The sequence below is a fragment of the Cryptosporidium ryanae genome, assembly GCF_009792415.1.
Source record: "Cryptosporidium ryanae isolate 45019 chromosome Unknown contig_29, whole genome shotgun sequence".
Taxonomy (NCBI): Eukaryota; Apicomplexa; class Conoidasida; order Eucoccidiorida; family Cryptosporidiidae; genus Cryptosporidium; species Cryptosporidium ryanae.
In genome coordinates this window covers 1-26,747 of record NW_027125576.1, presented here as the reverse complement: position 1 = coordinate 26,747, position 26,747 = coordinate 1, and the positions used below count along the sequence as shown (strand labels likewise).

At 27.1% G+C, this 26,747-nt stretch overlaps 8 protein-coding genes across 8 annotated transcripts; 6 read left to right on the top strand and 2 right to left on the bottom strand.

Moving 5' to 3' along the window:
• Nucleotides 1–391: 391 nt before the first annotated feature.
• Nucleotides 392–4,357, top strand: FG386_001939 (uncharacterized protein; the record flags this gene model as incomplete). Its single annotated transcript, XM_067341332.1, has 1 exon — nt 392–4,357. The coding sequence occupies one exon, from the start codon at nt 392–394 to the stop codon at nt 4,355–4,357; it is 3,966 nt and encodes a 1,321-aa protein (XP_067195575.1).
• A 352-nt stretch (nt 4,358–4,709) lies between these two features.
• Nucleotides 4,710–7,631, top strand: FG386_001938 (uncharacterized protein; the record flags this gene model as incomplete). The annotated part of the gene is made up of 1 exon (XM_067341331.1): nt 4,710–7,631. One exon carries the CDS (start codon nt 4,710–4,712, stop codon nt 7,629–7,631), a length of 2,922 nt encoding a protein of 973 aa, XP_067195574.1.
• A 270-nt stretch (nt 7,632–7,901) lies between these two features.
• FG386_001930 (uncharacterized protein) lies at nt 7,902–9,332 on the bottom strand (the record flags this gene model as incomplete). The annotated part of the gene is made up of 1 exon (XM_067341323.1): nt 7,902–9,332. The coding sequence occupies one exon, from the start codon at nt 9,330–9,332 to the stop codon at nt 7,902–7,904; it is 1,431 nt and encodes a 476-aa protein (XP_067195566.1).
• A 618-nt stretch (nt 9,333–9,950) lies between these two features.
• On the top strand, nt 9,951–11,246 carry FG386_001919 (uncharacterized protein; the record flags this gene model as incomplete). Its single annotated transcript, XM_067341312.1, has 1 exon — nt 9,951–11,246. The coding sequence occupies one exon, from the start codon at nt 9,951–9,953 to the stop codon at nt 11,244–11,246; it is 1,296 nt and encodes a 431-aa protein (XP_067195555.1).
• A 1,922-nt stretch (nt 11,247–13,168) lies between these two features.
• Nucleotides 13,169–16,132, top strand: FG386_001908 (uncharacterized protein; the record flags this gene model as incomplete). The annotated part of the gene is made up of 1 exon (XM_067341301.1): nt 13,169–16,132. One exon carries the CDS (start codon nt 13,169–13,171, stop codon nt 16,130–16,132), a length of 2,964 nt encoding a protein of 987 aa, XP_067195544.1.
• Nucleotides 16,133–19,426: 3,294 nt separating this feature from the next.
• Nucleotides 19,427–19,588, top strand: FG386_001897 (uncharacterized protein; the record flags this gene model as incomplete). Its single annotated transcript, XM_067341290.1, has 1 exon — nt 19,427–19,588. The coding sequence occupies one exon, from the start codon at nt 19,427–19,429 to the stop codon at nt 19,586–19,588; it is 162 nt and encodes a 53-aa protein (XP_067195533.1).
• Nucleotides 19,589–19,934: 346 nt separating this feature from the next.
• On the top strand, nt 19,935–21,672 carry FG386_001886 (uncharacterized protein; the record flags this gene model as incomplete). Its single annotated transcript, XM_067341279.1, has 2 exons — nt 19,935–20,081; nt 20,650–21,672. The coding sequence occupies 2 exons, from the start codon at nt 19,935–19,937 to the stop codon at nt 21,670–21,672; spliced, it is 1,170 nt and encodes a 389-aa protein (XP_067195522.1).
• A 585-nt stretch (nt 21,673–22,257) lies between these two features.
• Nucleotides 22,258–26,676, bottom strand: FG386_001875 (uncharacterized protein; the record flags this gene model as incomplete). Its single annotated transcript, XM_067341268.1, has 2 exons — nt 22,258–22,451; nt 22,584–26,676. Coding segments are annotated over 2 exons (4,287 nt in total), but the record flags the coding sequence as incomplete, so codon positions are not given.
• Between the last annotated feature and the right edge of the window lie 71 nt (nt 26,677–26,747).

The window sequence follows — 26,747 nt, the reverse complement described above, 5'->3', positions numbered from 1 at the left end:
TATATTATTTGGGGTGAACCCGCTTTGTTGGTGTTTTTAATATTAATATTTTTTAAAAATCTTCGTATTAATCACAGTTAATTAAGTTAAAGAAAACGAAAATTTACATTTTTAAAGGCAACTTTGTTTTAAAAAAAGTGAAAATAAATAAAGTAATTGTTTTTTTTGTTAAAACTTAATTAATTAGAAAACTATTTCGTTATTATATAAATACACATTTTTTTTTGTATACTGTTATACATGTGATTACACATGGTTTTTATTTGAATGAAAAGCAACATAATTAATAAGTAGTTAGAAAAGGACCACTAGCTACACTAACACTAGAACATTAAAGTTCCTTTATTTAATACTATTCTTTTTTAGAAAACCTAGGTTGCAATACAAATATATGAGTGGTAGTATAAACGATTCTAGCAAATTTGTGAAGTTAAATCAAATAAGAAATTCAATTAATTCAAAAAATGTTGATAATCAAGAATCATCAAATGATGACTTTTTGTCATATTTTTCAAACTATGAAAAGGCAAAAATTATATCAAATTATTTTGAACTTTCATGTTTAGAATATATGCAAGCACGGTCGTCTTATGCAGATTTAGATGATGATCTTAATAATGTAGAGACACAAATTAACACTAAGTTATGTAATAAAGAAAGACCACTATTTTTGATAATGAGTTGTTGGAAATTATTATGGTGTTTAACTATAAATGAGCTTATAGGAGAAGTGTTAAGATACAAAATTGAAACAGGAAGGGTATTTCATATTGACGAAAAAATTGAAATTGAAAAATATTTGTCAATACCAGAAATTACTGAGGGAGAAATATCTAGATATATAATGGCATATTCACCAATTTTTAGAGTGGTATTAGCTGTATTAAGATGGTTAAGATGGGAGTCAAGAGTAAATCCCGAGAAAAAAAATGATATTCTTGTAAAGAATACATATTTCATGGATTATCAAGAATCAAGAATATTAAACAAGAATATAAGCAATCAAAAGAGATTTTATCACTTGGATTGGGGTATATCATCTGAGTCAAAAGCAATTCATATTTCTAAGAATGATATTGATAATATAGAGGAAGTGTTTAGGATATCGTATATGTTACTTAGGAAAGGTTGTAGAATGCAATTAGACACATTTTTGCAAGAAAATGCAAGAGCAAATTGGATTATATGTTTAATTGACGGAATGGATGCATATTTGAACAGTGAAAAAGATAATGATTACTACGTTGATTTGTCTTATTTTTTGGATGTATTACCTAAAGTTGATGATATGTGGTTAAATGAAAATGATGAAGAAAACGACTTAATATTAGATGCAGAAAATAGTATTAGTAATAGTAATGGTTATTCAATTTCAAAAATAAATAATAATTTGGCTCTAAATGATACACTTTTTAAAGAATCATTTGAATTTTTGGACTTAATTGAGAGAAGTCTAATATTTCCATCAATAGAATATACAGAAAATGAAATTAATGAATACGGGGAAAATGAAGATAAAAATAGTATGTTTCATTATTCTTCTATTGTTGAAGGAAATATAAACAGAATAATTCTTTATCATTTTTTGAAAAATGTGGTTAGTCATAATATTGATAGTAATACCGGTTCAAGTAATATAGGTAATTGGGAGAGGACATTTTATTCACTACTCTGTGGTGAATTTAACAATTTATACATTAATTCGAGAGACGATTACGATAAATTATTTGCTCTATTTAATACTAGAAAAATTAATATATTCAATAACTGGGCAGATTTTTTAGAGAATAACACTCAAAAAGGAAGAAACAATATATTTAGGGGTAAGAACTACGAATCAAATAGTATTTTCAATTCTATATATAAGAGAGTCAAATTAATGACTAAAGATATTCATGACAATATCAAAATTGATTATATTATTGATGACTTTGATGATATGCAAGAATTTGTAAATATAGATAATTTCCAGAAAAGTTATAATTTTGATTACGATTGTGTTGATAATTATAAATATCACGTTGGAAGCGAGTCACATATTTATTACAATGACAATTATCAAAATCTGATAAAGGATATGAATGAAGCAGAAAAACAGTTTATAGATTCATTAATTGACTCAATATCTTATATTAACATTAATAAAAGCAAAGAATCTTTGGATTGTTTATTTTTTAATATTTACATTGGGATTATAAATTCATCTCTGAATCCTCTTGAATACAATGATAAACTTTTAGATACACTTAAAGATCTTTTGGAGTTTATTTCAAGTATTAATTTTAATGATAATCAAATATTATCACATGAAATATCATATTCAGGATCAATAAGAGCATTTTTGGCACAAATTGTAGTTTCTCATATTGAAATTGTAAATTCATTGGATAGCAATAGCATAAATGCAATTAATAGTAATTATAAAATTAATTTTTTCGACGAATATTTGATTAGCTGTCATAATAATAACAACATCAGTCAAAATAGCAATTATTTAAATGTTCCTAGTTTTGGACTAAGAGTATTGTCAACTAATAAATCTCCATTTTTATCTATACCAGAACCTCTTGTAGATAGTTTTATTTCTCAGTATTTAAATTATATAATTGAGAATAGAAAAGATTATGCCTCGTTGGATATGTTCTTTTTGATGTTAGAATATACTTCTTTGGAGTGTAGAATCTTATATATTAAAGAAATTATGTTAAAAAATCGAAATGACTTGATTATAACAGATTTTCAAAAAGTTATCTATAATTTAATCACTCAATTTCCTTCTGAAACTATAAGTGTAACATTTGATTTTATTGATAATAATGTATATAACATCTTAATTCAAAATGAATTAATAAAAAATTATGCAAATAATAAAGTTAATGGTATTTTAAATAATTTTGACGAAATTATTTTGGAGATAGAATTTATAATATTAATAATTGGAACTATCTTTCAATTTTTAATTATTAGACAAGAATATAATCCATCAATTGATACGATATTTAAGGTTGTCAAGCAAATCAATGATTTAAATTTTAATAATAATTACAATAGTATATTGTCTGAATCATTGTCATTGCTAGAGAATGACATTAATAATGAAAATCAATGTAACCAAACTGTATATGAGGTTATTATAGGTATTTTTTTATTAAATGAAATAAATAACCTTTCTCAATTATTATTTACATTGGAAATATTGAATATAATAGGCAATAAAAAGGACTTAGAATCTATTCAAAATGTTCCACAGTTGTTTAATCTGAGAAGAACGAATACATGCTTGAACGAATTTATCATTCCAATGATATTGGAACCTGTAATTATACGTCTTTTCACTGTTATAGCCTCGAATATAAATACAATCAAACCTAAATATACAAATTACAAAATTAATCAAATGCTTAAATTTAACGATTTTCTACAGGCAATTAATTGGGAAAATAATATTGTGTATCTTATTTCTATTTGCGAATATATTAAAGTTAATAATTTAATAATTACACTTATTCCTATTAAAAATGTTATTTCTCAGATTAATTATTTCAATGTATTAAGCTTAATTAAAAATTATAAAGATTTAATTGAAGATTTTAAGAATAACGTGGATAATATTAATATTACAGGAAATAATTTCAATGTTACTAACAATTATTATAACCAGCAAATATTTCAACATGATAACTTTGAAATTAAAAGCTATCATAGTACTCACAACTCCCCAAAAAACAGTTTGTTAGTTTCACCGTCATCACTAAACAATCTTTCATCTAATAGACACAACTCACAAAGAAAGAATTCATTACAATCAGGTAATACTGAGAAATACTTTGATTTTATTGAATATAAACTCAACAGCAAAATCCAAGATATTGAACTCGTACTTAAAAATTGGTTTGTTTCTGTTCCAGAAAATACTATAACTAAAAATTATAACGTAGATAAAGATGAAGAAAGAAACAAAACTGATGATGAAAAGCTTGTTTGTCGATCTACAATAAGTTCACATAAATTATTTTTCGGTTACTGTGATTTTTCAAATAAGTTTAATTTAAATAACATTAATAATTGTGAACATAAAAATCGTTATTCACTCCTTAAATACTCCAGATTTGTTAATATACAAAGGCTTGTTGATCAATTGGTATTTACTATTATATTTCATCACGATGTTAATTGTTATTATACAAACAGAATTGAATTAATTAATAGCACACGTAAATCATTGAGTAACAATGAAAAAGGTACTAAACATATATCTGATACTTCCTTAATATTCCTACATAAAATCTTAAAGTTTATGGATAATAGTGATTGGGTTTTAAAACACATTAATAAGGCGAATAGTATAGTTATATAATTAATATACATACTTTCTTTAGTTTAAATATATTTTTATATTTATCTTTCTTATTTATCATTTATTTTGATTATTATTTACTTTTATTTTCTTCTTTTAATGATAAAGTAATTTCATAACAATTATAAATTGAACGCTCAAAATATAATTGTGAAAAGGGGGGTTGTGACATAATTTAAGGGGAAGGGTGTAAACAATAAAAAAAACATTAATATAAATGTGAAAATAGTGCTTTAATTAAAATAAGTAAGTAATTCTGTGTTTATTTATGTGTAATTGTTTTTAATATTGAGTTTAAAATGATTTTTTTTGTATTTAATTAAATTCGATATAGAAATGTTAAAAAAAAAAAATGCTTGAAAAATTTATATTAAATAGGACTCCTCCAGAAAGACAATATATAGCATCATGTATGGAATTTAAAGAGAGACAGGAATTTTGTAAAAATATCTTAATTCCATTACTACTAAAAAGAAATATAAACAACCTCAACAATGCAAATCATGAAAATAAAATAATCACAAAAGATAATAATCAAAAATCAAAAATAATATCTAACAAAAATAATGCTAAATTGAGAGTTTTAATAAATAAAATAAGAAAAGAAGCAATAAATTATTATACTGAAATTAATAAAAATGAAAAATGTGCAAATAAAATAGAGTTCAAATTAATAATTGATAAATTGAGAGAAATAATAACAAATTATGAGAATGAATTAAAAAACAAGATAATAACAATAGAGAATAAGATAGAAGATTACAAATTGAAATATATGGAAAAAATAATATTAAACGAAAAGAATATTGATTTAATAACTGTTCAAATAAATGAATTACTATGTAAAATATCAAAATTAAACTTTAGTAATAATTCACTAATAGAAAAAATAGATCAAATTAAAATCGAGAAATACGGTATATTAAGTATTATTCATAATAATATAAGTGATTTTTATATACTAGTAGCTAAATTGGATGAAATATACAATAAATTAAACAATATAAATTTAAAGTGTTCTGATGTATATGATATCATAAATACATTATCTGGTTACTCAAGCTATTATTATAACAACGAAAACAATATAGACACTATAAATATTGGAAGTAAAGTACATGAAAAAATCCTAGAAATAATTCATTTTATTGAAACTTTATTAAGTAGAAAATTTCTAAATATATTGAAATTATACTGTAATTGGGGGAAAATAGACAAAATAGTTGAATTTATTTCGAAAAACAATGCAACATATTGCAGTAATGCAAATTATTTTATAGAACAAAGTGTTAATTTAACTGAAATAGAAAGGAAAGAGAAAATTGTTAAAAGTTTGGGTATTATATTAACATTGTTATTTGAGTGCAATGGAATATATAACCATAAATTATTGAAATATGATATTATGAATAAAATAATATCATATTTATGCGATGAAATAATCAACACATTAAAATCATTATTTTTTTCCAAAAAAAGTTTATTGTCTAATATAGATAAACCAGAATGGTTCTTACAGACAACTTTATCAATATATAAATCACACGATTATTATTTAAATGAATTATGGAAACAATTTAAAGATAATATTAAAAAAGAAATATATTTACTAGAAAATTATGGTTTTGATGAAAAAAATAAAGATATTAAAAATAATTTTATTCCATATTATATACCAAAAAACAAGTATATTTCTTTAATTAATGAAATATTATCAATTAAACCAAAAGTAGCATTAAGTATTTCAATATTGGATGGATTACGCAGTATGATTAGGATATATATTAAAAAGACACTTTTGCTTAAAGATGATAATGTAATAAGAGATAATAAATCTGACTATTTATTTGAAAGACTTGTAGAACAAATATTAGTTCAGTATAAATACTGGAAAGAAATAGATGAATACAATTGTATTATATTACTATTAGATTTACTAACAAATATAAATATTAAAGATTTAATTAAAATAAATAATGAAACTAAAAATAAGTATTTACTTGATAATATTAGTCATAATAAAGAAACAATTGATAATATAAATATCAATTTAGGTCTTGATGATGATGAATATGAGCATAGAATCGTCAATGTTGAAGATATAACAAAAACTGCAATGAGTTTGGCTAAAATAGCTTTATCCGCAACAGTAAAAGATAAAGGTGAAAAATATTTTAACATAATTAAAGAAGGTAGACCATCAGAATTTCCATCAGAATATGGTGTTTTAAATTGGTTTTGTATACTTAATAAAATATATATTAAAAACCAAACATCCTATTATTTAAACGATTCTCTAGTTTCATGTTATACTGATAAATTTAATGTAAAAAGAACAGTTAAAGATTTATTTGAAACATTGTGTATGCATAGTGGTTCTAGTGATAGAAATGCTGTACTCAAATGGTTTTCCGAAAAAATAATATATATGGATAATAACAACATAAATAGTAATATACAACCTTTAATAACTCCAATAAAATCAGTTAATATCAATGAAGATGTAAAAAGTAACAGTAGCGATTTGATATTGATATTAGGTTATTCAATTGAAACTATTGAGTTACTAAATGCATTTTCTGGGAAAATATTATTATTTATTGAATCTTGTTTATCAATTGAAAATATTACAACAAAAAAACTAATTTATTCAGATAAATACTATGATATAAGTAATTATTTAAAAGAAAATATTGATAGTGACTGTAGTCCTTCAGCTATATTTGTGAATGAATTTTCTATTCCAATTATAGACAATTGTATGGTTAGTGGATTTATAAGTTATATTAACTCGGAATGGGATAGAATTGGTCGCAAAATTGGTCCTTTTCTACCTATTTCATCTATTTTAATAGAATCCGTTAATTTGGTTTTACTAGCACTTGTTAATTTAAACGATGCAATTTGCATTAAAGATAGCAACACTGCTGATACTTATAGTGGAAACGATAGTTATATTCTATCATTATATAAAGACAGTATACATAATTTGAAAAAGACAATGAATGATATGATTGAGGATGTAAGATTTGAAATTAGAGAAGTGTTAATTAAACCTTTATTGTTCGGTGAAATCAAAATTCCATCTTTAAATAGCCTAATTGATTTAAATACAAATTACAACTTATCATCCTTTTCTACTGATAATGCAAGACTCTTATTTGATGAACATCTTTCAAACAAAGCAAATGAACTTAAATATTCATTCAAACTTTTTAATATATTCCTATCTAAATATTGCTTAGACGAAATATCCAAAGTTCTATCTGAATGATTTTATTTGTTATTCAACTTATTTAGTATATCATAAATTTGAATATTTTTTTAAAAATTTCTGTTCGAAATAAATTCTTTCATTTATTTTAATTTTGTCATGAAGAATTAATCAATCTTGTGATTAACACAAAAAAAAAAAAAACTTCTTTACACTTAAGTATCTATAAAGAAAATGACTAATTATAAATAAATTATTCGCTGTAAATAACTAAAAAAAAATAATCCAATAGCTGAAAAAATACTATTCACTAATAAATATAACGAATAATTAAATATTATTTTTCAACAAACCAATTACTATGGCTCCCAAACAAGAAAATAAAACCAAAATTCCCATGAAAAAAAGAAAATAAGCAAGAATTTTTTCAATAGTTAACCCTTTATGCGAAAATACCTTAATGTAAAGTAATGAAGGAATAATAAATGCAGTGGTATTGCTACAAACAGTACCTACAAGTTCATATGCTAATCCAAGATTTGTGAAATAAATAGCACATAAAGTTGTAAGTGTTAGTATTATTATAGTAATGAGATTCAATGCTCTTTTCTCAGCCTTCGGTTCCATTTCGGTAACACCACTATACAACAATATAGACAATGATCTCCTACATGGATGACATTGTATCGGATATGAAAATACCAACGAGACTGCAATAAAAAATTTACCTATAAAAATGTCAATTGAATTAGATTGAAATAATTCAAGAATATTTGCCTTATTTATTGTATTTCCAAATAAAAGATACCCAGATATTCCTATTACAGAATATACAGCTATACCAGTACCTATTGAAATAACTATAATTTTTTTAAGCCTATTTAAAGTTCTATCTTGTAATTCGTTTGAAACTGTGAAAATGTTCTGTTGACAAGTAAACGCAAATATTAATATAGGAAATGTCTCCAAACATTTTAATAATGAAAATGTTGATATATAATCAATATTACCAGTATAAAATGCTGGTATAATATTATCTGCTTCATTAGATGTTGATATTTTTATAATACTATACACAAGCCTTATAAATACTATTAATGCTACATATAATATACATATGACACTTAACCAATTTGTATATTTCATTGATTTAAGTTTGTGTGGAAATGATGCCGGAGCAATGAAGAATAAAACTGATGTAACGAGAACAATCGCTCTAAGTAATTTAGGTTCGATACCAAATGAATTGTTTCTAAAAAATAGTGAATAAACTAAATCGCCAACAACCATTAAATAAGAAGTTGATACTCCAAGAGATTTAATAACAATTGCGCTATCAACTAGCCAACGAAGATGTGGAATATGATTTGCAGTTACTGAATAAAAACTGACATCATCTCCATATTCTATTGCTATGGAAGAAAGTAAATACAATGATAAAGATGAGAAAAACGAACAAATTAATATCAAAATTATTCCTTGTAATAATCCATTAGCTGCAAATGCCAATGGAATAGCAAGAGTGCCAATACCTATCATTGTATTTATCATTGCGGATATTGCCTCATTTAGTGAAGAACCTTGTATCGCACCTCCAAGACCAGGAAGAGTTTCTGGCTCGTCTTCAAACAAGCCATATATTGCTAATGATTGAGTTCTATTCATTGTCTTGTAGCTGGATATAGAAGATATTGATACTGTACGCGATTTGTAATTATAATCTCCATGTTGGAGTAATGGTTTTTTTATATCTGAAGTCATTTTCAATAGATATACTTATTTTAAAGTATAATAGTAATAATTCAGGATTATATATGTAATAATCAATTACAAGTATATATTATTATATATTAACAATATTTTAATAAGAAAATTACTATTATACCATTCATATATCAAATTGACTTTAGTTATATTAATTTATATTTGTTGCACCTGTCAAATACTAGATAAAAGCCACTTAATAATGTTTTTTATATGTTCCATTTAGAAAAAAAAATCGGAAATTCAGCGCCGAAGTCATTATTTATTAATGAAGAATTAAAAGAAGATAACTTTAAAGCCACACTGAGTAACTAAGGTAAAATAACAAAAGCAAAGGCGCCAAATCATAAAATTTATTTTTTAATGAGTACTTGTAAAAGGAAAAAAAGTTGTATTCATTTACCAAAAAAAAAAAAAATATATTTAGATGATTTGTTTAAAAGTGAAATACATTAAATTTTTAATAGATATAATAACAATTAATTACAAGTTTATTTGTAGCTTATCTAATTTTTAAGAGTTAATTGTATTAACGGAAAAAAATAGTTTAAAATAATATTTAACAAAAAGGTAATATATGTGATAAATAAATGATAGAAAAATTAGCATGATAAAATGTATAACTTAAGAAATTATTTTTTATTTTTAAAAATATTTTATTTATTTATGTTTTTAAATAATATAGGATGTGAATTAAATGTATTCTCAATAGGTGACTGGGGTGAAAATACTGCATGTTTCAATAACATTACAAAAACAATGAAATCACTCAGTAAAAGAATGAATCCCGAATTTATCATATCAGCGGGTGATAATTTTTACCCTAATGGCGTTTCTTCAGTAGATGATGATAAGTGGGATGAATTATTAGAGAATCCATTTTCAATGTTTCAGAACAGCTTAAAAATTCATTCTTGTTTGGGCGACCATGATTGGAGGGGAAATACGTATTCACAAATACTAAGAACTAACCATGAAGATAATAATAGATGGCATCTTCCAGGTTACTGGTGGTATGAAATAAAAACATTTAACGTTCAAAATGGAATATCATCTCTAATAAAGACACACTTTATTGATGATATAAAACATAATATTATTCAAAATAATAGTGATGAAAATAAAAATGTGGAAACTATATTAGTTGACGATGATCTATTAAATTATGAAAATGAATCAATAGATGAATTTATAGACAATTTAAATACTGCACTTAATGTTAACAATACATTAGGAAGTAATTTGAGTTTCAAAACACTTATATCTGAATATTTAAGTGATAATTATACAAGTTCTGAAAATGTTACTGCTATTTTTATATATCTAGATAGTTACTTATTGTCACAAGATCCATTTAAAAAGACATCAAACTCATATAGAGAATTACAATTAGAATTTTTAGAAAAAACACTGAAGGCATCAGTATATAATAATATTGATTGGATAACTATAGTTACACACTATTCAATATTTTCTAGTGGTTACCATGGACCTCAAAAAAATGTATCTAAATATCTCCTTCCATTCATTGAAAAATATAGAGTTGACTACATTATTTCTGGACATGATCATCATAGCGAATTTTTAAGATATGAAGATATAAACACAAATTTTTATATTGTAGGAGCAACAAGTAAACCAAGACGTGGTTTTGCTAAAACACATAATTATTCTATTTTTAAAACAGACTCATGCTCGTTTACAGCATTCACATTTTCAAAAGATATTGCTGCTGCATCTATAATCGGTTTTAATTCATTTTATTCGACTTCATTTAAAAAGTCTAACAAATATATAAGGAAAAGTATGAAAGCTGAGCCTACTGAGTTTCCTGATAACTGTTCTAATATTAAAATAAATAAACTATTTAATATACTGGGTTGGACATTGTCAATTTCTATATATTCTTAGTATAAAGCAAAATTATGTGTTTATTTATATTTTATCTATTACCTAATAAAAAATAATGCTAAAATAAGTATATTTGAGGAGAAAAAACATTAAATTAAAATAAAATAACAAATATTGATGTTATAAAAATAATCTACTATTTAACTGTTCATATAAATTAACAGTTAAATTTTAGATTTAATCCAATTTATATAATTATATTTCAGTAAAATAGCTTTATTAGATTTTTTTTTAAAGTTATATAAAATAATTTAGGGGTATAAGTATTATTTAATTATAATATTTTACTGTATTTAACAAAATTAATTTAATAAAAGTGTTACATTTATAATATATTTTTTAAATAAAACAACGTAATTATCATTTCAAATAAATTTTGTCTCGTAATAATAAATTATATATTTATGTAAATTTTGGAAAAGGAAACTGCTAAAAGACAGTCAAACAATTTGTTTTATTTTTTTTCTATATTAACTTGTTTATAGTTTTAAAATATTATAAATATGAATTATAATTGATGCAATAGTATAAATAAGCATTATTTCTATTTTGGTTGTTTATTAAATATTTCAAATTGAATAATATAAACACTAATTATATTTTTATTATCTAAAAAGTGAAAATATTAGTCTAAATTTAAATTTTCATTTTTTGAAATTTTACATATTTGAATGTTAAATATAACTACTTGGTAAAAAAAGAAAAAGTACAATAATGAATAATATAAAAATAAATATAAAATAATCAACGTATTTCACTCATGTTTAAATACATAAATATTTATGGCAAAAAAAAATAATATTAAAAAATAAGTAAAAGAACATATATATATTGTTCACGTTAATAATTCTAAATATATATCTAATTAAAAATAAAATAATTATTACCAAAAAAGATCCCTTTTATTGATATATATTAATTACACGAAAATATATTCTAAATTAGACAAAATATTACCTGCTATATGTATTTAGTGTAAATAAGCAATAATACTTAGATAAGTTTTTTTAATTAAAATAATATAAATCATAATTGATTATAGTGTATAAATTTTAATACCAATTACTAATACATGTATTTTTAATCTTAAATAAAGAGGATCATAATAGCTTAAAAGTTATATAGCCTTGTTATTAATTCATAAATAAGGACAACATACAATAATAAAATGCATATATACAATATAAACAATGAATAGTAACTAGAAAATACACAATTCCATGTTAAATACGTTTATAAATAAATTAAAATCAAAAAAAAAAGTATTTTTTGTATCTATTATGACAGTACAAATTATATATATACATAAAATATAAATAAATTAAAAAAAAGAAACAAAATTCTGCTAACATTTTAAAATTCCAATATAAAGTTGATCAAAAATTTCAAAAAAAAGAATAATAGGAAAGAATATTTATTAAAGTAAAAAAAAATGTGTTTACATTATTAATAGAAATAATTATTTAGTTCAAAACGTATTTTATTAAATATTTACATATTTTGATTTGAAATACACATAAAATTATATAAATATTTAAGCTTATAACTATTGTAAACCCATATATTACATTTAATTCCTTTCATATTTAAGTATCTTTTTGAAACTACTAGTAATTTAGTTAACATGTTTATCTATAATTGCATTAAAAAAGATTTGGCGGGTCTTTATATATATACATAACAATCAACAGATGACATGCATTATAAAATTCAAAGAAAGAAAACAGTAACAATAGAAGAATTATTTTGTTGAAATTATAGATTAAATATAATACATATATGTGATTAAATATTAAATACATTTAAATATGAGTAAATCAAATAAATTTAGTTAATAAAGCTTGTAATAACATATTAATAAATTGATTTTATTTTTTTTAGATTATTTTAAACATTATATACTTGTGTTCATTATAATTATCATGGGGATACACTTTATTTTAAGGTTATTTTTATTTATATATTTTATTAATTTTAAATTTATCAATATCTATTGTGCAGAGTCTAATAACTCCGATAATAATGATAAAAATAAAGATGTTAATACCAGTAGTTCAATCCTAAAAGAAGAAGAGATAGAAGAAATCAATATATTTGCCTCAAGTATATCAGATAACTACGAAGCTACACTTGTTGTTGAAATTTTACTAAAATTTTTGGTCAATACTTTGTTAAATATGCTAAAATTAATATTATTGTTTTATCCTGATAACTGTTATGCTATTGTTAGTGTTATTAATCATTTAGGAAATGTATTACAGACTCACTCTAGCACGGATTTAAAAATTGTATTAGTGAATTACGAAGATTATTCCAAAAAAACAGAGAAGTTAGCTGAAATCCTTAATAAAGTGTTACTTAGTGAAATAAATTATCTTATAGAAGACAAACAATACAGTAAAGCAATATATAAAATAGCAAATGAATCAGATGCACTCTTCGTTTCTATATATAAATCACTGTTCTTTTTTAATATTCTGGTTTCATATGATATTGAATATGTTGTTATTCAAGTAGGCAAATTACTGACAGAATTTGTTAAAGAAATATCAAGTCTATTTATGGAATGTGCACTCGACATTAATTTAATTGCTGAAGAAACTGTTAATAAATTTATTGATAAAAAGAGTGAAGATATTGAATCAATTAATCTTAAAATGACATTTATAGAGTATTCGCCCTCAAATCTAGAATTTCTTTCATCTATAGGCATAAAAAACAAAAATTTAGTTGATAGTTATTTAAAATCATTAGAATCTGGTGAAACAATGTCTAAAGAAGAATTAAATGAGGCTAAAGAAATTAATGATAGTTTTTTTTCTGACGGATTACCTGAAGAAGAAATATTTGAGATAGAAGCAATTACAACATATTCAGTTGAATTTTGTTGGTATGTAATATTTAATTTATTTATGTATAACAAAGAAGATTCAACTGAAATAGAGAACGAAATATTCAAAACTAGAATTTATTCAAATAAATTGATTAATTCTAGAGGAACTGTAGGAATTTTAGATCGTAATACTTCGGTAAGAATTAGACGTCAAGTTAGAAATCAACTTGGTTTTGTCAACCTTAAGAAATTAGATCTAACTGTACTTGCAATGAATTATAATATATACACCAAAAATATATTACTTGCTTATAAAGAAATTTATTCCATGTTACTTGCACTGCTTAAAATGTTAAAGGACAAGTATGAGGAACATCAACATAAAAAATATACAGGCTTATTGCTTAAAGAAATATATGAGTTAACTAAAAGAGTCTCTTCGGTTGTTATATTAGGTTTAAAAAAACTTAAAGAATCTAGATCAGAACTTAAAATAACCTCAATAACTACTAGAATTCAATATGCTAAGGAACAATTTCAGAAAATAAAGGAAGAAAAAAGAAAAAAAGAAGAATTGAAAAAAAAGAAAAATAAGCAAAGGAAAAAGAAGCCAGAGGAAGAGAAGGCTCAAACTAAAGTTGAAAGTGAACAAGAAAATACTAGAACTAGAAAGAAAAGAGGCAAGTTAGCAAGGAGATTAGAAGGATTAGAATCAATGCAAAGTGTAACTTTAGATGTAGCGTTAAGTCAGTTATCTATTGCTGATAAAATTGACACTGAATCTACAACTGATACTAAGGTAGATGTAAAACATATTGAAGAAAAAAAAAAGTCAAAATTAAGCAAAAAGGAAAAATTGCTTAAAAAAATGGCAGATGCAGATGAAAAATCAAAAAAGAAAATAGAAATACAACAACAAATTTCTGAATTAAGAAATTCAAATGTAAAGGATAGAAAAAAAGATAAATTAGAAGAAAGAAAAAACAAGAGAAGTGAAATTAAAAAGAAAGAAGAAAAAGAAAGACTAGATGAAATTGAAAAGCAAAAAAGAGAAGAGGCAGAAAAGATTGAAAAAAGAAGATTTAATGATGAAAAATATACATTAAATTCAAGGGTTTTAGGGATCGAGGGCTTATTTTCATCTATAGCTAAACAAAGACAATTAAATTTACAATCATTAATGACTCAAATATTAGATATAATATTAATTGAGTCAGCGAAAACTGAGGAAGAATTGAGGGCTGAATTGAATCTAAATGAAGACTCGAAATCTGATACAAAAAAAAAATCCGAAGAATGTAAAGGAGCTTCTGCTTCTACAGGAGCTACTTCTTCTACAGGAGCACGTATCAAAAAAAGGAAAGCAGATGATCAAGTTAGACCACAATCAGAAATATTACCGACGGCATCTTTGTTCGGTTCATCTGCAGTATTTGAAAGTTCAAGGCCTAGAGGAAGAACTAGATCTAGAAGTAGAGGAAGATTAGAAAGTGATATAGAATCAAGTCTAACTTCAAAAACTAAATCAAAATCCTCTTCTATGTCAAAGAAGACTTCAAGGTCTAGTTCAAGATCTAGATCAAGAACAAGATTAAGGTCAAGATCAAGTTCAAGATCAAGATCAAGTTCAAGATCTAAAACAAAAACGAGAACAAGATCAAGATCAAGATCTTCTTCCAAACGTTGTGATGAAATGAGTGTTGATGAGTTGATTGAAATGATGCTTAAATTTGATCCATTCGATAATGAAGGTAGCAAACCTGAGAAATCTAGATTTTCTGCTTTTTTCAGCGGAGAGAGCTCTGATAAAGTTAATTTATTCGAATTCTATGGTATTGAGAAAAAGGATTATTCAAATATTAATTTAGAAAGTAGTATTGAAGAAATAAAAGCTGCTGCTGATGAATCTGGTGCAGCAATAACATTCATTCATCAAGCAGTAGCTCCGTTTTTGTCTGGAAAGGATTATTTAATAATGAAGTTATATGAAAAAGAACTCATTTCAATATTTATTAGGTTGATTCTCTTATTAAAAACTAAAACTGATGTTTGATTAAAATTAAAAACATGGAATTAATATATTTTTTTAATTAAATATTAAATAATTAAATTTTGTACTATAACCATGTTATAGATTGAATTATTATTAATTATATTGTAATTAATCTAAATTACAATAACGTATAAAATTGATAGATATTGTTTAATCGTGTTTTTTTATTATTTATATTTCTTTGAGCATTTTCCATAAACCAATTTTATCAAATGGTATTATTATATTTTTAAAATTATATAAATAATTAGCAAGGAAGTAAATTGGGTATGTTATCTATATTTTACTTTATATGAATAGTCATTCCCTCATTTAAATTTATAATTATAATAACCTAAATTTTCAAATAATACTATTAATCTCTAATAAAGATTGAAGGTTTATTTCGCTAAATTTTAGTATGTGACATTCTCTAAGACAATGTTTGTATAAATAAAGTAAAAATAACAATAATCGTATTGATAAATGATTTAGTTTTATGTATTTTTTTAATTGATAATTGTTTCAATTTTGTTAAAATATTTCAATTATAATTTAAGCTAGTATCACTTGAGTTTTTTATTTAAAAATATTTACGTTTAATTGACATTAACATAATAGGAAGACAATTATAAACACATTAGTAATAACAATGAGAGTGAAAGCTAAATTAAATATCAAAAGATTTATGAATAGAATAAAAAAGATATGTTTATAGAATATTCTGGTTAGCAGTAAAGAATTATTTTTTTGATAATTATTGTTGTGAATAAATTATGTAGTTTTACAAAGTATAAATATCGAAGAACACCATAAATGATAATAAATTATTAAATACAAAAACCAAATTATTTGATGATGTGATTAATAGAGAAATTCAAGATTTTATTGAAATAAATATATTAAAGTGATTAAAACTGAAAGAATAGTAATTAAGAAATAAATAATATTCAGAAATATTAAACAAACTAATGATTAAATAAATCTAAGATAATATTAACAGAAAAGTTAAGGCTACGTTTATTAGATACTATTATAAGAGGATAAATCGCTATAACACACAAAAATATAAAAATTAAATACAAAATAAAAGCTTAAGAATCCAAATTAATATCAATGAAGGCAAAAATTCAATAAAAAACCAAATAAAACTAATATTGAAATTATACTAAAAAAAAAGTCAAAAAAAGTGAAGAGAATAATTGCTCAATAAAAAGAAGACAAAAAAGTGAAAATTCACAAAAAGAAATAGAAATAAGCTAAAGTCAAATTGTTAAGAATTATAAAGAATAAAACAATTCCGTAAAAAATATTCTGATTAAATTAAAATTGAAATTTTTAAATAGATTGTACTAATAATATATTTTAACAGAAAATTAATAAGAACAATATTAATTATAAGTATTGTTATATAATTTGCTTTTGAATTATGTATTAAATTAGAAATATTAATATGAAACCACCAAATAAAGTATTGAAAATGATTCACTACTAAAATATTATTATCGTTTTTGTCAAAATAATTAATTTAGACTTATTTTGAAACCTTTGTAAATCTAAGTTATAGTGTTTCCTCTTTAACATTTGCACCAAAAAAGAAAAATAGTCAAAAATCTCAAAAAAAAACTAAAAAACAAAGTCTCAAATTAATATTATATATACATAAATATCAATTAATTCATCTAAGTTATTTAACTTAAAAATTTGAGTTAAAGAAGGCAAAGATCAAATTAACGTTAAGAGTTTAGATTAATGTTGAAAACAAGATCAAAGGTTGTAATAATTTAAAGGTGTAACCAATTTTTTATCACTTTATTTCTTCCTCTATTCAATTGTATATATATATTCCTCCAAAAATGGATATAAACAAAATTATTGTTAATAGAACCAAATTAAACAAGAGTAAATTGTTATTTAAAAGACATTAGATTTTGTAAATTATTGATAATTTAAAGCTTATAAGTTACAGGATAGTCATTTATTGTATAAACAAATTAATTCAACGAGTTATTCAAAATAATTAGATCATTTCTTTTGGAGAAAGTAGGATAAACATTTTCAATTAAATAAAAGGAGACTCTATTTAAATAAATTGAGAATATTGAAATTCATTATTATTACATGCAACATAAATTCCGTCGGAATTAGAGATATAAATAACGCCAATAATTTGGTATGGGGATTAATTGTTTGTATCTTGAAGTACAATATTTACATTCGTGAAAAAAAATTATTTAAAGTGTATGGAAGGTAATTAACTAAAAGGTTTTACATTAATAATTTATTTAGTTTTATTATATATATAATGCAGATTTTTATGAATCTTTAAGTAGATTATAATGTTATTGATCAATTAACAGATAAATAAAACATATGTTTATTTATATTTAAAGTAAATTCATAGCTTAAATTCAATCATATATTGACATTACATCTGCATTTATTTAAAAAAGATCGCACAATATTTATATTGAATTAAAAGCAACGAGCTTAATACAATAAATTAATTAAATGCTTTTATGCCTAAAATATAATAATAGATCATTAATAAATATTAACTATAAATATTCGCTATTTCAATATGTCAGACAACAGATATTCAGGAAATCATAATAATAGCGGGTTATGCATTTTGTTGCAAATTAAAAGATAATCTAATAATAGAAAATGTCCAATATAATATTCAAAAATGCTGGTAAGTAAACATTAAAGGTGAAGCATAATTATATTTGTTCTTTTCATACTTATCCTATACTTTATATTTAGTAATGGTACAGAAGCACTGGAGCAAAAATCCAATTTTGAACTTCTAGATGAGTTGAAAGAGTTATTCATAGCTGGTAATAGAGGCACTTTAAATTTACCTTTTATTTATGTATTAAAATTGGTATTTTTATATATAACACTCCTGTTAAAGTACATAATTATTATTAATTCTGATCAATTCATTACAAGTACAAGAATAATGGAATTTTTTTCATTGTCGTTTTTTGAGGCAACAGAAACTAATGTTTTACAAGATATGCATACTGAATAAGAATTAAAATCACTTTATATTAAACTTTTTAAATACGAAAATGTGGAAATAATATTTTATTTTGATGAATTATATACATTGGATGTTATTGATTTTTTTGAATTCGTTAATTATAATAAAAATAAAATATTAGACAACTGAAAGATTGTTACTCTTGCTTCTTATATTTTTAGAATTCGATGTTTTACAATTTATTAAGGATTTTATAACGTTATTAATCAACATTTTTTTCCGAATTATTTCCTGTATTCATAAGGTCTACAACAGATCACAATAGAATGTCCAGAATAAGGCCTGAAAAACTTGTTAAAGAAAATAAATCAAAAATGGAAAGCGTTGAAATGGGTATACAATTACATGATGTATTTATTCCCGATAATGAAGAAGCTAAGAAAAGTCAATTAAAAAATAGAGAATTAGCAAATAAATATTCGCAATAATTAGAAACAAAAGATTCAGGTTTAACAGAGAAGGAATTAACACAAGATAAAAATTAACATGATTTATTATTTCTTTGCGGCAGGTCTTAGCGAAGAAGTAATAAAAACCAAAATTACAGTACAATATCCAATCAAACTTATTGATTTTGCGAATATAATAATTAATATATTCAATAATGAAGTTAAGTCAAATAATGGTAACAATATTTGAAGTTGTCTACTCTTCATCATAAAATGAAGGAAAGACTAACGGAATCATCAGCATAAGAGGAAAAAAATTGAAATATATGACAATATAAATAATAAGCTAGGTTTACCTTCTTTAAGCAATAATAACGTATACATGATGGATTTATTTGATGATGTTAGTAAAGAACAAGTATTTAATTCATTTAAATTACTTTATACAACTGTTTTATCTGCACTTGCACTTCTGAAAGAACTACATGTGAAATACAAAGATATTAAATATTTATCTTTTTTATTAAAAGAAGTAATCCAACTTTATGAATATATAACAAAGATGTTCGCCACAGAATTGATTAAAATTAAAAAAACAGCAGTTCTAATTCCAATTATAAAATTTAGAAAATATAAAAGAAATATAAAAAAAGTTACCTCATGAGTTGAAAGAAGATTATGAATCAAGAGGATCTGACCATAAACAGTTTGTCAAATCAAAATGTAGACTGAAGAACAACCCATTAAAGATGCAGGTTCATCAAAATCTAAAAAAAGACTAAGTCAACTAAAAAATCTGAAGAAATTTTAAAAACAAGTCATAGTTTAAAAGAAATGTTAAAGGAAGATAAGAAAAAAGAGAAAATGAGAAGGATGATGAAATGAATAAAAAGAATAAAAATCAATGGAGAAAGAAGAAAAAAAGTGGAATAGTACAGAACAAAAAAAGCTTAAAAATTTATTGAAAGAAGGTGCTAAATAAGAAATTAAATTATCAGTACAAAAAACAATACAAGAAGTTAAGAAAAAAAATGCAGGTTCGAAACAGAAAAAAAGGGATGAGAGAAAAAAAAGAAAGATTAAAGGAGAAAAGAAGGTAGGGAGAAGAAAAGAAAGAAAAAGAAGAGAAACAAGAAGAAGCAAATTTGAAATATAAATTAGATGTAGAATTATCAGGTTTAGAAGGTTTGTTTTTAGCACTTGAAAAAGAAGTGACACAGGAATTAAAATCACTTTTAGTGAGTGTTTTTTCAATAATAGCTGATGAGGAGAAAGTTGAAGAGGGTGAATTATTAAAGCTTGATACACTTAAAGATTTTAAAGAAAGTAAGGGTAATAATGAAGATGATGATGAATCGGGTGCAGGAGCAGTAGGAGGAGTAGGTATTTCAGAATCAGAATTATCATTAACAGAGAATGCAGTAACAGAGAAATTACATACAAAGAAGGATAAAAAGAAGAGTGAGAAGGATGGAGATAAGGTGGGTGGTAAAATAAAAAAGAGAAAGGCAGATGAGACGTTATCAGGAGCTCCTTCAATTCCAACAGCATTATTTTTTGTTGATGGTGCAATATTTTCAACAAGAGATTCTCATCATGGTGAAGCAGGTTCAGGTGAAAGTAAGAGTTTAACAAAAAGATTTAGATTTAAATCAAGGTCAAGATCTAAATCAAGTACGAGATCTAGATCAAGGGCAAGATCTTGCTCAAGAGGAAGGTCTCGATCAAGAGGAAGATCTAGATCAAGAAGAAGATCTAGTTCAGTAAAAAAAACAGCAGAAAGTATTGAAGAAATGTTACATAGATTTGGTGATTTAGACTTAGAACCAGCTCCTGGTACAAAGTCAAGATTTTTTCCAATGTTTAAAGGTTTAACTCAAGAAGCAATAATTGGAGATAAATGGAAGAAGTTAGAACTGGAATCTAAATATTCGAAGGTATCAGAAGAATCAACTAAGGAGGATATCATGCAATTATTGGAAGCTTGTGGAGGTGAAATTCAGGAACTACATTTAGGTGTAGCACCACTACTATCAGGGGCAGAATTTTTACAAGCTAAACTACTAGAACGGTTATTAATAAAGGAGTTTATAAGACTTTTATTACTATTGCAAAAAAAATAATGGTAATATAAGAAAGGAGTTCTAATTATTAAAGCTACATAAAAAAAAAAAGATGAGGATTAATTAATTATATCTACCTATATTTAAGGTTTTAAATTATTATTATATAATTTCTTAATTTTTTAAAATCAAAATTCTGACATAAAATAATCTACTTTTGTTCAGGTTCATTACATGGAAAATATTAAAGAATAATATATATATACATATACTATATATATATATATATATCATCATTAAATTATCAACCAAGTACTTAGCTATTTGTATTTAACAAATATTGCTTGGCTTTATTGCGATTAGTTTCATAAATTAATTAATTTTGTATAGCTGTTTAATAAATACTATAATTTAGTTAATTAAGACACAAACCTATATAATAAATTTTTAATATCTGTAACTAACAAATAAAAATAGTTTTAATAATATATTTATATCTAAATATGTGTAAAAAGTGTGTTTTACTGTATTTAAATTATTAGAAAAATATTTCGTAGCACGTATACAAAATAGAAAAAATTAGTAACGAATTCTAATTTATTTAATTAGTTAATATAAAAGCTTATTTGCTTTACTCTTCATATTTCATTCATCTATATTTTGTAAAAGTAACATTCTTTTTTTTAATAGGATAGCTAAGTTGACGTATTTTTTTTTTATTTTTATTGCTCTCATTTCTATTCCTGCAAATACGCATGAGTGAAAAAGGAGACTTGTATTTTTTAAAATACCTTCTATATCGGTACCGGTAGGAGTTTTTTCCTTTTTATTATTTGAGTCTTATTTTCTAAATAATATACTGAAAATTGATTTTAATAAAAATGATTTTTTTTGATTTCCATAATAATAATAATTTTGTTTGTTTAACACTTACTTTCATAACCCAGATGACTGACTTTGATCTAGACTACCTTCAGAACTAGATCCTTGGCCTGGGTCTTGTCCTTCACCACCAGAACCTGAGCTGGATCCTTGACTTGGGTCTTGTTCTCCTCCAGAACCTGAACTGGATCCCTGACTTGGGTCTTGATCTTGATCTCCTCCGGAACCAGAACTTGATCCCTGACTTGGATCTTGACCTCCTCCAGAACCTGAACTAGATCCCTGACCTGGGTCTTGACTACCTCCAGAACCTGAACTAGATCCCTGACCTGGGTCTTGACTACCTCCAGAACCTGAGCTAGATCCCTGATTTGGATCTTCACTACCTCCAGAGCCAGAACTTGGATCTTGGCTTGGATCTTCGCCACCTCCAGAACCTGAACTAGATCCCTGACCTGGGTCTTGACCTCCTCCAGAACCTGAACTAGATCCCTGACCTGGGTCTTGACTACCTCCAGAACCTGAACTAGATCCTTGACCTGGGTCTTGACTACCTCCAGAACCTGAACTAGATCCCTGACTTGGGTCTTGACTACCTCCAGAGCCAGAACTTGGATCTTGGCTTGGATCTTCGCCACCTCCTGAGCCAGAACTTGGATCTTGACCACCTCCAGAACTGGATCCTTGGTTTGGATCTTGATCACCTCCAGAACCTGAGCTGGATCCCTGATTTGGATCTTGACTACCTCCAGAACCAGAACTGGATCCTTGGCTCGGATCTTGGCCTTCACCACCTCCAGAACCAGAGCTGGATCCTTGGCCTGGGTCTTGTCCTTCACCTCCAGAACCAGAACTTGGATCTTGGCTTGGATCTTGACCACCTCCTGAGCCAGAACCGGAACTGGATCCCTGACTTGGGTCTTGTCCTTCACCTCCAGAACCAGAGCTGGATCCTTGGCCTGGGTCTTGTCCTTCACCACCAGAACCTGAACTAGATCCCTGATTTGGATCTTCGCCACCTCCAGAGCCAGAACTAGATCCTTGGCTCGGATCATGATCTTGACTACCTCCAGAACCTGAGCTGGATCCCTGACTTGGGTCTTGACTACCTCCTGAGCCAGAACCGGAACTGGATCCCTGACTTGGGTCTTGTCCTTCACCTCCAGAACCAGAGCTGGATCCTTGGCCTGGGTCTTGTCCTTCACCACCAGAACCTGAACTAGATCCCTGATTTGGATCTTGGCTTGGGTCTTCACCACCTCCAGAACCTGAACTAGATCCATGACTTGGATCTTGGCTTGGGTCTTCACCACCTCCAGAACCTGAGCTGGATCCGTGACTTGGATCTTGACTACCTCCAGAACCTGAGCTGGATCCTTGGCTTGGGTCTTCACCACCCCCAGAACCTGAACTAAATTCTTGGCTCGGATCTTGACTTCCTCCAGAACCTGAACTAGATCCTTGGCCTGGGTCTTGGCCTTCACCTCCAGAACCGGAACTGAATCCTTGGCTCGGATCTTGGATACCTCCAGAACCAGAGCTAGATCCCTGATTTGGATCTTGGCTTGGGTCTTGATCTCCTCCAGAACCAGAACTGGATCCCTGATTTGGGTCCTTTTTTTTATAGTATTTAGAAAAAAAATCATTATACATTTCTCGGATTTGTTCATCAAGTTGATCTTTTCTATCCCATATTCCAGAAAGCAATTCTCTTTTTTTATCAATATCTGTCTCATCTTTGGCTTTCTGCATATTTTCTTTCTCTTGTCTCTCAAAGTCTGATTCTAGGTCTTTAATTTGTTGGTGTAATTTTTCTAATTTACTTTTCATTTCAAGATCTTGTTGTGATTTTTCGGACTTATCTTTTTCATCCTGATTATGAGAAGCAGATCCATCACCAGGGCCAGAACTGGATCCTTGGCTTGGGTCTTGTTCTCCTCCAGAACCTGAGCTAGATCCCTGATTTGGGTCTTGTTCTCCTCCAGAACCTGAGCTAGATCCCTGATTTGGGTCTTGTTCTCCAGAACCTGAGCTAGATCCCTGAGATGGGTCTTGGCCTTCACCTGCAGAACCTGAGCTGGATCCTTGGCCTGGGTCTTGTCCTTCACCACCAGAACCAGAACTGGATCCTTGTCCTGGGTCTTGATCTTGACTACTTCCAGAACCTGAGCTGGATCCCTGTCTTGGATCTTGACTACCTCCAGAGCCAGAACTGGATCCTTGGCTCGGATCTTCGCTACCTCCAGAACCTGAACTAGATCCCTGACTTGGGTCTTGACTACCTCCAGAGCCAGAACTTGGATCTTGGCTTGGATCTTCGCCACCTCCTGAGCCAGAACTTGGATCTTGACCACCTCCAGAACTGGATCCTTGGTTTGGATCTTGATCACCTCCAGAACCTGAGCTGGATCCCTGATTTGGATCTTGACTGCCTCCAGAGCCAGAACTAGATCCTTGGCTCGGATCATGATCTTGACTACCTCCAGAACCTGAGCTGGATCCCTGATTTGGATCTTGACTACCTCCAGAGCCAGAACTTGGATCTTGGCTTGGATCTTGACCACCTCCAGAACCTGAGCTGGATCCTTGGTTTGGATCTTGACTACCTCCAGAACCTGAGCTGGATCCTTGGCCTGGGTCTTGGCCTTCACCTCCAGAACCTGAGCTGGATCCCTGACCTGGGTCTTGACTACCTCCAGAGCCAGAACTTGATCCGTGACTTGGGTCTTGACTACCTCCAGAACCAGAGCCAGAACTAAATCCTTGACCTGGGTCTTGACTACCTCCTGAGCCAGAACCGGAACTGGATCCCTGACTTGGGTCTTGTCCTTCACCTCCAGAACCTGAACTAGATCCCTGACTTGGGTCTTGACTACCTCCAGAACCAGAGCCAGAACTAGATCCCTGGCTTGGATCTTGGCTTGGGTCTTGACTACCTCCAGAACCAGAGCCAGAACTAGATCCTTGACCTGGGTCTTGACTACCTCCTGAGCCAGAACCGGAACTGGATCCCTGACTTGGGTCTTGACTACCTCCTGAGCCAGAACCGGAACTGGATCCCTGATTTGGATCTTCGCCACCACCAGAACCTGAACTAGATCCCTGATTTGGATCTTCGCCACCTCCAGAACCTGAGCTGGATCCTTGGCTTGGGTCTTGGCCTGGGTCTTGACTACCTTCTGAGCTGGATCCCTGACCTGGATCTTGTCCTTCACCACCACTTCCAGAACCTGAGCTGGATCCCTGATTTGGATCTTCACTACCTCCAGAACCAGAGCTGGATCCCTGATTTGGATCTTCGCCACCTCCAGAACCTGAACTAGATCCCTGAGATGGGTCTTGACCACCTCCAGAGCCAGAACTAGATCCGTGACTTGGGTCTTGTCCTTCACCTCCAGAACCTGAACTAGATCCCTGATTTGGATCTTCACCACCTCCAGAACCAGAACTAGATCCGTGACTTGGGTCTTGACTACCTCCAGAACCTGAACTAGATCCTTGACTTGTATTTTCCTGATTTCCTACATTTGAAGGTTCTACATGTTTGAGGGATTTAATTTGTTTCAAAAGTTGCTCAGGTGTCGGTTTCCCTGGAAGATGTGAAACAGGTTTATTTTCTTTTCCAGAGGGATCCACGTGTCTAAGGGAACTAATTGCAGCTTTTAAATCTTCCTTTGATGGGTTTTTGCCTTCTTTATGTAATTCTTGTAGTCTTTTCTTTCCTTCTTCTTTTTTCTTCTCTTTTTCCTCCTGTTTTCTTTCACGTTCTTTTCTTAATTTTTCTTTTTCTTTTTCAATTTTATCTTGTTTTTCTCTTTCTTTTTCTTCTTGTATTTCTTTCAAATGTTTTTCTCTAGCTTTTCTAATTTCATCTTGCTTATTCCTTTGTTCCTCTTCTAATTGTTTTTTTTGTTTTTCTTCAGGAGTTTCTGATTTTCTAAGTTTAACAATCTCTCTTTCTGGTGTTTTGCTTTCATTGTGTAATTTTTGCAGCTTTCTCTTTCTTTCTTCTTCTTTCTCCTCTTTTTCTTTCTGTTTTCTCTCCTCTTCAAGTTTTAATTTTTCTTGTTCTTTTCTAATTTTATCTTGTTCTTCTCTTTCTTTTTTTTCTTGTATTTCTTTCAAATGTTTTTCTCTAGCTTCTCTGGCTTTATCTAATGCCTTTTGTTCTTGTTCTTTTTGCTGTTTTAATTTTTTTTCTTCAGGAGTTTCTGTTTTTTTAAGTTTAAGAAGTAAATTTTTAATAGAAGCTT